The 15,640-nt window shown below is 44.9% G+C and overlaps 1 protein-coding gene across 1 annotated transcript; it reads right to left on the bottom strand.

Annotated features, from left to right (window-relative positions):
• Nucleotides 1-4,092: 4,092 nt before the first annotated feature.
• Nucleotides 4,093-5,609, bottom strand: LOC123087737 (phosphoglycerate mutase-like protein AT74H). Its single transcript, XM_044509836.1, has 2 exons — nucleotides 4,818-5,609; nucleotides 4,093-4,705 (listed from the first exon to the last, which is right to left on the bottom strand). The coding sequence occupies exons 1-2, from the start codon at nucleotides 5,353-5,355 to the stop codon at nucleotides 4,200-4,202; spliced, it is 1,044 nt and encodes a 347-aa protein (XP_044365771.1). The 5' UTR covers nucleotides 5,356-5,609; the 3' UTR covers nucleotides 4,093-4,199.
• Between the last annotated feature and the right edge of the window lie 10,031 nt (nucleotides 5,610-15,640).

Below are 15,640 nucleotides of genomic sequence, written 5' to 3' on the forward strand. Positions count from 1 at the left end.
CTTCTTCGGGAGCCTCGCAATGATCAATTGCGGTGGGCTGTGCGCTCTCAGCCTGTGTCATGCCATGTGCACTTCCTTCGGATATTATTTTTTTGCACGTGTTTTTGGTTTTTTAGATGATTTTTTTCAACTTTTTGGTTTTCCACCTGTCTTTAGCTTTTCGTGGAAAAAAATAGGGGAAAAATTTGCGAGAAAAAACGTGTTTTTTTGCTTCCTTGAGAGGCATGGTTTTGTTTTCGTGAGAGGCACGGTTTTGCTTCCGCAAGAGACACAGTTTTGCTTCTGCAAATGGAAAAAAAATGTATTTCTCTTTTTTTCGCGAGAGGCACGGTTTTGCTTCCGTGAGAGGCACGGCCGTGCCTCTCGGAAACGTAATAAAACATATTTTCTTTTTTTTCATGAGAGGCGCAGTTTTGCTTTCGCGAGAACCACAGCCATGCCTCTCGGAAACGAAAAAACAACGTGTTTCTCTTTTTTTCTTCCGCAAGAGGTACGATTTTGCTCCCCGTGAGAGGCACGGATTAGCTTGGCACGGCCGTGCCTCTTGGAAACGGCTTCCGAAAGGGAGGAAATTGTGCTCCCGGTTCGTTTTTTGTTCCTTTTTTGTTTGGTTTTTTTGTGACAAAAGTTTGTCAAAACCTAGGAACATGGGATCTAGTTTTGAAGATCTCGACGCGAGGAATCCGACAATGAAAATGATTTGAGATTTAGACACATGGTTTAAGAGATAAAACGTTTTGAATAAACGGATCTACGAAAAAAGAAAAAACTTTCAGGTTGCGACAAAGTGACGCACATGCAGCGCATCACTTGTCACAACCTAGGGAGGTGGGAGTGATATTTGAAAAAAAAGTACTTCACAATTAGTGATTTCGCATTAGCAGGAGACTCGAGTTGCTCAGAAAAAAATTAGCAAGAGACTCGAAGTCGTACACGTGTCGATGCGGGGTTTTGCCATGATTACTGTAGCAGTTCTTCCTATAGTTTTTTTACTTTTGTCCAATTTTTTCAGGTAACATGATTTTTTTAAAATTCTATTGTTTTGACAATTTTAAAACAGCTTTAGGAAAATTGAGAACATTTTCTGAAAACACGATATTTTTAAAAATATGAGGGCATTTTTTTAAATACAAATATTTTTCTAAAACATGGAATTTTTTTGAAAATCTAGAGTACTTTTCAGAAAAACACGACCATTTTTTAATAATGAGAACAAAATTTGATACTGGGACATTTTTTGAAATTTTGCACATTTTGTAAAAGCATGATTTTTCAAAATTCCAGGATATTTATTAACTTAATAGAAAAGTAAAGAATGGAAACATTTTTGGACATCCTACATATTTTTTAAAAAAACAATTTTTTTTGAAATTCTTGATTTTTTTTAATTTATGAACAAAATCTGAAAACACAAACATTTTTTTGGAGAATTGAACAAAAGAATTTGAAAAAAAGGAGCCGTTATGACATAGACTGATAGACCAGCCCTAATGGAACCTGTGAACCACATGGGGCGCCACTTCCATAATGAAGAGCTTTGCCGAATTGGACGACGGAGGGAGTCCTTCCCTCCTTAGGGCAACTCCAATGGGTCGACGCATTTTGTTCGTCCGGGTCCTTTTCTATCCACAGACAAAAACCACGGCCCAACGCGCGATGGATACGGGTCGATGTTTGTTTTGCTATCTGCTTCGACCCATTTCAAGCCCAAAATTGGGATGAGTTTGCATCCACATGGATACGTCGTTAATGTCGGGGGCGTCCTCCCCTTGCCTGCACGCAGGTGGCACACCATCTCCATTCCCACCTTCCTCTCCCAAAACCCTCTCCTCTCCCTCCCTAAAACCATGGTCGACGCACCCATCTCGGCACTGCCCCTAGACCCGCCGTGTCGCTCGCGACATGGCCCTGGTGAAGCCAAAGAAAGAGGTCACCCCAAAGCATTGAGTGACCGCAAGTGAGAAGCGAGGCAACCGAAAGAGGAGGGGTAAGGCAAAATTAGATACTACCGTCGTCGTCACTGCTGCCGCCGCTCAGCGACGGACCTCTATGGACGCCGAGGCCATCACCAGCAAAGCCGCACAAGCCACCCTCCCCCATGCTTGGCATTGGTGTCCGCATTCTGGCCCTTGTTGCAGCCGCAACCATGCCGACCAACTCAGACTCATCGGCAGCCCGCCCGCCTAGCCTTGTGGACCCATCATCCACGTCAACATCACCACCGAGAATTTTTTTTAAAAGAATGTGAATTTTTTGATACTTTTCAAAAGCGTGAAAAATATTTTAAAATGCTAGCATTTTTTGAAATGTAAAAAATTTCCGAAATAGATATTTGTTTTGAAATTTGTGAACAGATTCTAATATCAAGAACATTTTTTAAATTCCTAAGAAGAATCTGAAGCCGTGAACATTTATTTGAAATTCTTGAAAAAAATAGTAACTTTAAATTGTTTTACATATCAATTTTGAAATTCTGAACATTTTCAAAATTGTGAAATGTTTTTGAAAATAAAATTTGTTTTATTAAGAACTTTCTAAAACATCGTGAATAATTTGTGAAACTATGATCACTTCTTAAAATTGTGACCAATTATAAAATTCTGAGCATTTTTATAAGTTGTGAACAATGTTTACTCTTCTTAACAAATTTGGGAACCCCTGAATATTTAGATATCCTGAACATTTTTCTAAACTCTCAAAACATATTTTGAATTTGTAAACAATATTTTAAAAAAATAGGAACATGTTTTATATACCCTAAAAGTTGGAACCACAAACAATTTTGAATTTATGAACAAATTTGGATAAACATGAACATTTTATAAAATTCCAAATAATTTTGAAAACAGAAACATTTTTTGAAAATCCTGAACATATTTTGAAATTACAAATAATTTTTTCTATATTTGTGAACAATTTCTAAAAGGGGAGATTTCTTGAATTACGAATTCAAACGTTCTTAAAAGAAAAATAAATTGAAAAGTTTAAAAGGAAAAAGAATAGAATAGAAACAGAACAAGTGAAAAGGAAAATAAACTTGAAAAAGAAGTAAAACAAAAGAAAATAAAGAAAAAGAAAAAAAAAGAGAAAAAAGAAAAAAAGAAAAAAGAAAAAGAAAAACTAAGAAGTCGCAAATAACAGTATTTTTGTAGTCTAAACACACGGTTTATTAATGATCATAAACAAGATTCAGGAGGATACAATTTAGGTCCAAAGGATTAAGGAGCCATAGATGACGCCCTAAAGAAAATCCGAAAGCATGTTTAGTGAGGCTGTGTGCCTCAATATTCGTATCACGTCTTTCGAAGATGAAGGGGCATCTCGTAAACTGCGTTGGCCTCGAAATTATCTCGCTGATGATGCTTGCATATAGACCGCATGTGCTATTCGTGTCCCCCCCCCCCCCCCCCCTCCCCCCCTCCCCCCCGAGTATTTAAACACCGAAGAGCCTAAGTATTCCCCCGCGCGATCCCTGAAAACTGCACTATACAATCCTTCGTTAGAGTTTCGTGGCATAGCCCCATCAACTTTAATCTTTGCAAATCCTTGAGCGGGGGAGTCCACCGACGGTTTGCTGCCGCAGGGTGATCCTGTAGCACGGTAATCCCGCTGAAAATAGGCTGGCCCATGTTGATCGCTCGCACCGCTCCCCTGTGCGTTTCAGTGACGGTTTGTCGCAATAAGCGTCATATATGATATTACTCCCTCCGTTCCAAATTACTTGTCTTCGATTTGTCTAGATACGGATGTATCTAGCACTAAAATGAGTCTAGATACATCCGTATCTAGACAAATCTAAGACAAGTAATTCAGAACGGAGGGAGTACGTGATTAAGGACATACTAACTGGTGGATACATTTTCTGAAAGAAACTGGTGGATTAATTTCATAATAGGCTAACAAAGTGAGCCCAAATCAGAATTCAACCGGGCTGGAAAGTAGTCCCCGTTAGGCTCCTCTCTAGTAGTTCTAAAAAAAGGCCCCTCTCTGCACTCTGTTTTTCTAAAGAATACAAAGGGGGCAAGCAGAGGAGTATCTCCTTGCTCCGCTCTGTTTTGCGCCGACCTGGAAAAAGAAGCACAAGCAGAGGAGTGATCGATGAAGTTGAATTCATATAGCGTAGTAATGATTTCCTAAATCAAAGAGGGAATTTACAAATCTTTCGTATACAGGTATACAGATCAGCTCCAACGAATTTCCTAGCTGAAATGGGTGAAGAAGGAGGGGCCGTTGGTGATGAAGTTGTAGTTGAGCTCGCCGGGCCTTGCTGTCCGCTGCCACATCTGGTCGTCGATCATCTCGTCGGTGAGCCCGAACTCCCTCAGCTCGTCCACGGTGTGGTGCACCAGCAGGCTGTACCGGCCGCCCTCGCCGGTCTGCATCACCAGCGTGCCGCCGTTGTCCAGGTTCGCCAGGCCCTCAAACTGCCGCACCGTCCACTTGTACCACCGCATCAGGAACACCCGCAGCGTCAGCCCGTGCGACACCAGCACCAGGTTCATCTCCGGCGCCGTCGGGGCCCCCGGCGGCGAGGGGGGCTGGAACCGGCCGATGTCGATGTCCGCGCGGAGGGTCTCCCGGAAGCCCGTGATCCGGTCGTACACGTCCGCCGCCGACTCGCCGTCCGGGAACCGGTAGAAGAACCGGCCGTACCGCCGCCGGATCTCCTTCTCCACCCGCATCTTCTCCCGGTCCTGGAAGTTCCCTGCTCTCACAGTCACATACAGACGCGTGGTCATCGATCACGATCAAGCCACGTGGTAGTACGAGATAAGGCAATCCATTTCTTTATCCACATGCAGATCGGGTCGTCGTACCGAAGTCCTGCTCCCGGATGCGGGGCTCCTCGCGGACGCCGGCGATGCGGCGGGCGTCGAAGGCGCGGCCGACCCCGCGGAGCGTCTCGAGGGTGCGCCGGTACGGGGACACGTAGAAGTAGACCTTCCAGTCGTCGTCGCCGTCCTCCTCCTCGTCGTCTCCGTGGCCGGAGGAGAGGAGGCGGTGCAGGCGGCGGCCGCAGTCCTCGGCCTGGCGGTGTCCCTTGGGGGTGAGGCCGATGAGCGGGTCGGGGACGCGCGTGTAGGCGCCCTCGTCCACGTTCCCCTCGCTCTGCCCGTGCCGCACCAGCACGATGCGCCGCGGCCGGGGCGGGGGCGCCGGGTACGGCAGCGGGCGGAGCTCCGGGAAGTAGTGCTGCTGCTGATGCTGCTCCTGCTCCCGCGCTCCAGACGACGCCGTCGCGCGGCGGCGCGGGACGCCCAGCGTGTCCTCGCAGCAGCGGCACCGCAGCCGGTGCCGGGACCGGGGGTGCGCTGCAGCCGCAGGCGCCGGGACGCACCTGGTGGCCGCCGCCATCAGCTAATCAGCTATCTTGGGCGGTTGCTATGGCCGCATCGGGTCGCCGGTGGCCAGTGGGGAACAGAGAAGCCGGCTGAGGGTGTGTGCGTGGGCGAAGAAGATTTGTTGCCTAGTGCGCGTGCGGCGTGCCTACGATCGCTACGTGTGCGAGCCAAGAACGACGAGAAGTTCCACGTGTACACTGTATTCGAAATTAAAAAAAACATTCTACGTGTGCACAGAATGGCCTTTGTATTCTGCTCTTAACTGGGCCTCAACTACCGGCCTTGTTAGCCAAAAACATTCCGATGCCGTCCACTCCAAAAAAAAATTATCAAGGACGCGAGGGTGCCAATGCACCCGAATTGAAAAAAAATAATAATTTAGAAACTTTTAAAAAGATTCAAAATTTTATGAAACCGTTTGGTGTCGAACATGATTAGGTGTTACACTCTTGTGAAAGGTTTCGTGAATAAATGGCTTTCTTGGCCCTTGAGTCCGTCGGAGCTATTCATTCATGGAACTTCTCAAGCGAATGTAATACCTGATCATGTTTGATCCCAATAAGTTTCAGGATTTTTGACTCGAGTTTTCTAAATTATTTTTTCGAATTCAGATCCATTGAGACCCGAGACCCACCGGGTGTTTCCAAGCAAACCATCATCTATTGCATGGTAATCAATGTTGCATCGTTTTCAAGATGGGTAACGATTTCTTCTGAGGTTCTTCCATCCACTCATTACACAAACTACACCTAGCCAGACTGGCTAATTCGTGAGCTACACAGTTTCCCTCTCTAGGAACATTCTCGAAGATTACATGTGGGAATTCACACGCAATATGATAGGTATCATCAAAGATTGCACAAGCAACTCCAAATGATCGTCTGCCATTCTTCATCATCTCAATCACCTCCATAATATCCGAGTTCACTTCTGTGTGATTGCATCCTAGTGTTAATGCTAGATTCGCAAGGCCATAGCCTCACCCAGAGTACATCCCCACATGAGTCTATTTTCCCATTTCTAGCAGTAATAAATTTATCACTTGAGTCTGTAAGAACAGTTCCATAAGAGTCTTGAAACACTTTGGGGTCGAAAGCTCCGTTGACATTCAACTTGACGTAGTCTCTTCTTGGTTTTGTCAAACCATGACACCTCATCTTTCCATCGGGGTGTTGGTTATAGAGAAGTTGGCAATCGGTGCTCTAATAGCCAATGCTATATGCTTCGGTTGCTACACTTTTTATTGTGGACAAGTTTTCTTCTCTCCCACCATAAGTACCAAGATCCAATGGCAATTGGTTCTTTCTTAGTGAAATTACCCAAACCAAGAATCACAAATTCCTCTGCGTGTTGCATTAAAAGATACTCAGAGCACCGCCTCACGTACCCAATCCACAACACAAGCTTTCTCAATAGCCTCATTTCCCTAATTTGGAGCAATGTATGACGCCATTTAGCGCCATGTCTAGTTAACACGTCCTCTTGTGATGGTTAACATTCATGTAACTTTGAATAATTAAGAGTTTACAAGAGTTACTACTCAAAAAGACATTTGTGTGTGCTTAAAAAAGTATAAATTTTACTTGGGTTATAATTTCAACAAAATTTACTTTAAATCCTAATATTATAATAATTAAAGTTAATTCTACTTTTTACAGCCCCCCCCCCCCCCCCCCCCCCGAAGTTTGGTTGTGATGCATATTATCTCATTTAGCGAAAATATTCAATTTATACCCCTGTTTAAGATATTGTGTGTGTCATATTTTACCTCATTTTAATGTTTTACTGATGATTGGACATGGCATGTCTGTGATTTATCTCTTTTTCTCTAGGTTTTCATCTATTTTATTTTGCATAGAACGAAGCGGACCGGCCAGACCCGACCTACTCCGTGTCACAATGCACTGTTTTTATTTGTTACCAGGTTCGGTCATTTTGTTTTAACTATATTTACATTTACACTAAGCAAAATTAATTACAGAACAATTATAAGATAACTTATTAGTGTTATAATCTTTACAAATAGATTTGCAAGTTAAAACATGTTTGGAACCCGTTACAAAAAAACCTTTTTATTTCAACTCATCCTCTTCAAGACAAGTTTCTCCGTCTCCCGAACTAATTAGAGTGTGTTTGAATCTCATGCAGAAAGACAGTACCAAACATATTTATATAAAACATGTTTTCACTCGAAATAAATTTAGCTTCGTTTCTAAGAACATTTGCATGTAAATGCCACAAAATTTTGGTCGAGCAGAATGGTTGAATCAGCACAACACCTATTTTAGCGAGACAAACTAAACCGAACTAAATAGCTTTGTCGTGCCTAGTGTGACGCCCGGATAATTAAGCTACAGTAACCTCTACTAACGATGCCACTTCACCATGGTTACTGTCGTTAATCCCGCGCTGGTTCAATCCCCTTCGAATTCAAAATTCAAAATCAAGTCAAACGATAAAAGTTTTCAAACATTCGAACTAAAATGTTCTGGGTGTGGAAAAGAAATCATAAGTAATATTGACGGAGAAATCATATTTTCATAAAAGGTTTAAGTGCACAAAAATAAATAAAACAGTAGCCAAAAACAATTATTAAATGCATATAAATAGTAAACAAATACAAACATTTTTTTATTAAAGTGCCAAATTATTTGTAGAAGTGGATTAATTGTTAATACTAATTTAGGGGCTAGTGTTGTATTTTATAAAACTAAAAGTAAAATAAGATATAGTAAAAATATAAAACATAAAAGGAAAAGAAAACAGAATAAGCAAAAGAACAAAAAAAATGTGTAAAAGGCCCCTGCTTCCTCTAGGCCTCGGCCCACCTGAGCCGAACCAGCCCACTCTGGCCGGCCCACCTCACCCCGCATAACCCTCCCGCTCCCCCGCTAACCCTTGCTCGATCCACCACCGCACCCCCCCACTTCCCCCCGCGATCCCCTTGCTCCTCCCCCTCTCCTCCAGATCGAGATCGGGCAAACCCCGATGCTCGCCCGGCGCTGCCCGTCGCCGTCGCCCGAAGCCACCTCACCGGCGCCCATCCCCGGCGCCGCCCTGCCCCGTCGTCGTCCTTCTCGACCTCCTCCTTGCGGCCTCATCCTCCTCCCTGTTCTTGGATCCGGAAGGACCTCCCCGCCCCGACCTCGCGGAAGGACGCCGCTCGCCGGAGCCGCTGCACGTCGCCGGCGTCTCCATCTCCCCCAGCACCATTGCCCCGTACCCTACCACTCCCCCGTGAGCTTTCCCCTCTCCTCCTCCTGTCTCCATCGAGCACGCGCTCCCGGCCACGGCCACGTCGCGCGCACGCCACCCGCATCGCGCTGCGCGCCCGCTCGCCCGTTTGGCCATGCCTCAGCCCGCCACAACCCGCGCCCGAAGCCGCGCGAGCTCTGCCTTCCCCGCTGCACCTCGCCCGCGCCATCGCCCTGCCTTGCCTCGTTGACACCCGCGCGGTGCCCACTGCTCGCGTCCGCCGTCGACCGCAGCTCCCGCTACCGCCCCTGACGCCGTTCGCCGGCCGCGCCCCGCAGTCGCCTCGCTCCCACTCGATGACCCTGCTAGCCCCTGTTGCTACGCGTTGTCGTCTCCCTCACCGCCGGCTCCGCCCCGCCTCGCACTGCCTGCCTCGCCGGGCCTCTTCCCCCTCGCCCAGGCTCGCCGTCGCCTGCACCCAGTGCCTCCGTCGAGCTCCCTGAATGCGCCCGTGCCCGCTTTGGCCCCTAGGGCCAATGACAGGGGGCCCACCCTAGAATGTTTATAAAAAAAGCGATCCGGACTACCAGTCCACGCTGCCACATCTAGCGTGCTACGTGCAGACTAGACACATCATTAATCTCACGTAGGAACTCAACTAAACCGGTCACTGCCCCACTATACGCTAAGCTCGACCCATCGACGCACGCAGGCGACGCTAACTCAACTAACAGGTGCACACACAGTGGTCACTTCTCACATGTTGTGCCATGCCAACTCAAATACTCAAACGACACAAAACAAAAACTAAGACACCACTCTTTTTTTGTTCGTAACTTCTTCATCAAAGCAACCTCGGGTCATCATCCATGTCCACTTCAGCTAGTTGAAGAATCCCATGCTGCTTCTTTGCCTCCTTGTGCGGATTAGGACACTCTCGAGCAAAGTGCCCATATTCCTGACAATTATAGCATCTAACTTTGGATTTATCGTGACGGCGCCCACGCTCCCTTGCTATCCACTCCGATCTTGTCAGCAAAAGTTGGTCACCGTCTTGATCATTATGGACATAGGCTTGCAGTCGTTCCTCATGAACCTTCAACCTCCCTATGACTTCCTCCATGGTCATAGTCTTGAAATCGCCAAACTGCTCTATGGTAGATGCAATATGAAGAAACTTTGATGAAACCGCTCGAAGGATTTTTTTGATGGCAGTTGTCTCATCGAACTTTTCTCCAAGCCCTCGTATGCCATTGGCGATGGTTGTCATCCGGAGAGCAAAGTCATCAATTGACTCCGTATCCTTCATCTTGAGCCTCTCAAACTCGGACTTGAGGGTTTGGAACCTCGCCTCCTTGATGCGATCATCTCCAAGATTCGTCTTTATTGCCTCCCAAGCTTCATGTGACTTCTCTTTCTCGGTGATGAAGGCAAACACATCATCCTGGATACTTTGATAGATAGCCGTCAACGCCTTCTGATCCATCGCATCGTCCACCTTGTCAGGGTCGATTGGCTCCACCGCATCCCAAACTCCTTATGCCTGCATCAACGCCTTCATCTTGATCGCCCAAATCGAGTAGTTGCTCTTCGTCAGCATCGGGTACTGCGCAAACACACTTCCTCCTTTTTCAGCCATGATCTTGATCGTCGCTCCACGGAACCACAGTGCTCATCGGATGATCTTGAACCTAGCTCTAGATACCAATTGTTGGAACTCACGCTGCTTGCCGTAGATCAGATCACCTACAGTACGCCGGTGCAACTAGTCTCGTGACTGAACCACGTACAAAGCTAGAAGCAAGCAAGCACCCAGCTGGATCGATTCCCACGCCCACTAGCACATGCACGTACAAGTCGCCGTAATCAACCTCAACGGAACACAACTCGCCGAGACGGCCGAAACACACGAGAGAATATTTGTTTTGCCTCAGCCCATGGGCTTCATCGGTTGTTTTTGCTTTTCTATTTATAAGATGCAGAGTACATGACCTTGACTCACACGGACACATACAGACTAACCTGCAACCTGACTCCAACTAGGACTCCTTGTACTACTTACTCACGTAGAAGTCTAGGACTCAACTCTAAACATTATACGTGTCACGTGGGGAGTTTGGAATATCCAACAGCATCCCTAGCATAGCGAGCATGTAACTTTCCCCCTCCAGTTCATCTGTCCGAAAACGCGAAACACCGGGGATATTTTTCCGGATGTTTCGCCCCTTCACCGGTACCACCTCATACCGCGTTAGGGCACCCCTAACCCCGATACTTGTCATGTCATCCATCGCTATGCATCTGTTTGCTTAATATTTATTGTTTCTTTCCCCTATTCTCTCCGATAGACTACGAGACCAACGTCGCTGCTACCCAGTACGACTACGGTGTTAACGACCCCTCTCTCTTGCCAAAGCAACCAGGCAAGCCGCCCCCCCCCCCTTGATCACCAGATATCGCCTACTCTTCTCTATACTGCTTGCATTAGAGTAGTGAAACATGTTACTGCTTTCCGTTAATCCTATCCTGATGCATAGCCTGTCATTATTGCTACAACTGTTGATACCTTACCTGCAATCCTACATGCTTAGTATAGGATGCTAGTTCATCATCAGTGGCCCTACATTCTGGTCTGTCTGACATGCTATACTATCGGGCCGTGATCACTCGGGAGGTGATCATGGGTATATACTATATACTTTATACATATTACATGTTGTGGCTAAAGTTGGGTCGGCTCGTTGAGTACCCGCATGTGATTCCGATGTGGGGGTTGAAAGGACATGTGGCTCCATCCAGGTAGTGGTGGGCCTGAGTTCCCGACGGCCCCGACAGTTACTTTGTGGCGGAGCGACAGGATAGGTTGAGACCACCTAGGAGAGAGGTGGGCCTGGCCCTGGTCGGCGTCTGCGGTTATTTCAAAATAACACGCTTAACGAGATCTTGGTATTTGATCTGAGTCTGGCCACTGACCTATACGCACTAATCAACTACGCGGGAACAGTTATGGGCACTCGACGTCGTGGTATCAGCCGAAGCCTTCGTGACGTCAACGACTGAGCGGCGCGCGCCGGGTTGGACCACGTAACGCAACTTCCTTTGTAATGGAGGTTGCTAGGTCTGCTCTCTGGCCGCCCTTGCAATGTGCAGGTGTGCAATGGGCGATGGGCCCAGACCCCTGCGCCATAGGATTTAGACCAGCATGCTGACCTCTCTATTATGCCTAGGTAGGGCTGCGATGTGTTGATCTTCCGAGGCCGGGCATGACCCAGGAAAGTGTGTCCGGACAAAGGGAATCGAGCGTGTTGGGAAATGTGGTGCACCCTGATACGTCTCCGTCGTATCTACTTTTCCAAACACTTTTGCCCTTGTTTTGGACTCTAACTTCTATAATTTGAATGGGACTAACCCGGACTGACGCTGTTTTCAGTAGAATTACCATGGTGTTGTTTTATGTGCAGAAAACAAATATTCTCGGAATAACCTGAAACTCCATGAAACATCTTAGAAAAAACAATAAAAAATCCTCACCAAAGATGAAGACCAGGGGGCCCACACCCTTCTCACGAGGGTGGGGGGCGCCCCCCTTAGGGCGCGCACCCTACCTTATGGGCCCCCTGGAAACCCTCTGATGCCAACTCCAACTCTATATATTTGCTTTCGGAGAGAAAAAAATCGGGGAGAAGAAATCATCGCGTTTTACGATACGGAGCCGCTGCCAAGCCCTAAAACCTCTCGGGAGGGCTGATCTGGAGTCCGTTCGGGGCTCCGGAGAAGGGGATTCATCGCCGTCGTCATCATCAACCATCCTCCATCACCAATTTCATGATGCTCACCGCCGTGCGTGACTAATTCCATCATAGGCTTGCTGGACGGTGATGGGTTGGATGAGATTTATCATGTAATCGAGTTAGTTTTGTTAGGGTTTAATCCCTAGTATCCATTATGTTCTGAGATTGATGTTGCTATGACTTTGCTATGCTTAATGCTTGTCACTAGGGCCCGAGTGCCATGATTTCAGATCTGAACCTATTATGTTTTCATGAATATATGTGAGTTCTTGATCCTATCTTGCAAGTCTATAGTCACCTACTATGTGTTATGATTCGACAACCCCGAAGTGACAATAATCGGGACCACTCTCGGTGATGACCATAGTTTGAGGAGTTCATGTATTTACTATGTGCTAATGCTTTGTTCCGGTTCTCTATTAAAAGGAGGCCTTAATATCCCTTAGTTTCCAATAGGACCCCGCTACCACGGGAGGGTAAGACAAAAGATGTCATGCAAGTTCTTTTCAATAAGCACGTATGACTATATACGGAATACATGCCTACATTACATTGATGAATTGGAGCTAGTTCTGTGTCACCCTATGTTATGACTGTTACATGATGAACCGCATCCGGCATAATTATCCATCACTAATCCGGTGCCTACGAGTTTTCCATATACTGGTTCCCGCTTATTTACTTTCCTGCTGCTACTGTTACAATCACTACAAAATACCAAAAACATTACTTTTGTTGTCTTTACTTTTGTTGCCGCTACCACCACTATCGTATTACTTTGCTACTAAACACTTTGCTGCAGATACTAAGTTTCCAGGTGTGGTTGAATTGACAAATCAGCAGCTAATACTTGAGAATATTCTTTGGCTCCCCTTGTGTCGAATCAATAAATTTGGATTGAATACTCTACCCTCGAAAGCTGTTGCGATCTCCTATACTTGTGGGTTATCAAGACTAATTTCTGGCGCCGTTGCCGGGGAGCATAACTCTATTCTTTGAGTCACTTGGGATTTATATCTGTTGGACACTATGAAGAACTTGAAAGACGCTAAGACAACAATTTATCCCTCAACTACGAGGGGAGGTAAGGAACTGCCATCTAGCTCTGCACTTGATTCACCTTCTGTTATGAGTAGGCTAGCGACACCTAAACCTGCTTCTGCTATTCGTTCCGATATGTCGCATGTTATTGATGATGCCACTTCTGCTATGCATGATACTTATGATGAAACTGCTTCTATGCCTGATACTACTGTGCCCCTTGGTGAATTTCTTGATGAACAAATTGCTAGGGCTAGAGAAAAGAAATTATTGAATCTGAATACGATGATGATAGTGATGATGAAAATATGCCTGTTATTCCTGAGGGTTATCTTTTTGATATGAAATCTTCTGCCGCTATTTTTGCTTGCAAAGATAGATATGAGCTTAAGAGGTTATTAATTAAATGGAACAAAGAATCACTTAGAGATAAAATGAGACCCGATCCTGCTTTTGCTACTTCACCTATATGTGTTCCTGATAAGGATTATGAATTCTCTGTTGATCCTGATATAATTACTTTAGTTGAATCTGATCCGTTTTATGGCTATGAATCTGAAACAGTTATGGCACATCTTACTAAGTTAAATGATATAGCTGCCCTGTTCACTAATGATGAGAGATCGCGTTACTTTTATATACTCAAAATATTTCCGTTCTCATTAAAGGGTGATGCTAAGATATGGTTTAATTCTCTTGATCCTGGTTGTGTGCGTAGTCCCTAGGATATGATTTATTGCTTCTCTGCTAAATATTTCCCTGCTCATAAGAAACAAGCTGCTTTGAGGGAAATATACAACTTCATGCAAATTAAAGAAGAGAGTCTCCCACAAGCTTGGGGGAGGCTTCTCAAGTTACTTAATGCTTTGCCTGATCATCCTCTTAAGAAACCTGAAATACTTGATATCTTTTATAATGGACTAACCGATGCTTCCAGAGATTACCTCGATAGTTGTGCTGGTTCTCTTTTTAGGGAAAGAACACCAGATGAAGCTGAAATTCTATTTAATAATATGTTAACAAATGAAAATAATTGGGCACCTCCTGAGCCAGCTCCTGAGCCATCTCCTGCTCTAATTACTGAGCCTATTCCTAAACCAACTCTGAAGAAGAGAGGTGTTTTATTTCTCAGTCCCGAAGATATGCAAGAGGCAAAGAAATCTATGAAAGAAAAAGGTATTAAAGCTGAAGACGTTAAGAATTTACCTCCTATTGAAGAAATACATGGTCTTAATATACCGCCTGTTGAAGAAACATATGATCTGAATTATTTATTCACTGAAGAACCCCCTGATCCCGATATCCCGACAAAGGTAGTAAAGGTAAATTCTCTCTATAGATATGATAAAGCTGAAGTCCCTCCTACTAAAATTGCTAGTCAATGCTTGGATGAGTTTGATAACTTTATGTATAAGCAAGACGACTTCAATGCTTATTTTGGTAGACAATTAAAAGTAAATGCTTATATGATTAGACGCTTGGGTGATTATATGGCTAATATTAAAGGTGAACTTAAACTTGTTAGCAAACATGCTTCTATGGTTACCACTCAAGTAGAACAAGTACTTAAGGCTCAAAAGGAAGTGCTTAATGAAATGAATAGTAAGAAAAATGATTATGCTGTTAGAGTGGCTACTAGAACTGGTAGAATGACTCAGGAACCTTTGTATCATGAAGGCCACCCTAAGAGAATCGAGCAAGATTCTCAAAGAAATAATATTGATGTTCCTAGTTCTTCTAAAAAGAAGAAAAAGAAAAATGATAGAACTGTGCAAACTTCTAGTGAACCTATTGTTGAACCACCTGATAATCCAAATGATATATCTATGTCTGATGCTGAAACACAATCTGGTAATGAACATGAACCTAGTAAAAATATTAATGATGATGTTCATGATGATGCTCAACCTAGTAATGATAATGATGTAGAAATTGAACCTGCTGTTGATCTTGATAACCCACAATCAAAGAATCAACGTTATGATTAAAAAGACTTTGTTGCTAGGAAACATGGTAAAGAAAGGGAACCTTGGGTTCAGAAACCCATGCCTTTTCCTCCGAAACCATCCAAGAAAAAGGATGATGAGGATTTTGAGCGCTTTGCTGAAATGATTAGGCCTATCTTCTTGCGTATGAGATTAACTGATGTGCTCAAAACAAATCCTTATGCTAAATGTATGAAAGATATCATTACTAATAAAAGAAAGATACCGGAAGCTGAGATTTCCACCATGCGTGCTAATTATACTTTTAAGGGTGGAATACCAAAGA

Source organism: Triticum aestivum, chromosome 4A (assembly GCF_018294505.1).
Source record: "Triticum aestivum cultivar Chinese Spring chromosome 4A, IWGSC CS RefSeq v2.1, whole genome shotgun sequence".
In the NCBI taxonomy this organism is placed as follows: domain Eukaryota; kingdom Viridiplantae; phylum Streptophyta; class Magnoliopsida; order Poales; family Poaceae; genus Triticum; species Triticum aestivum.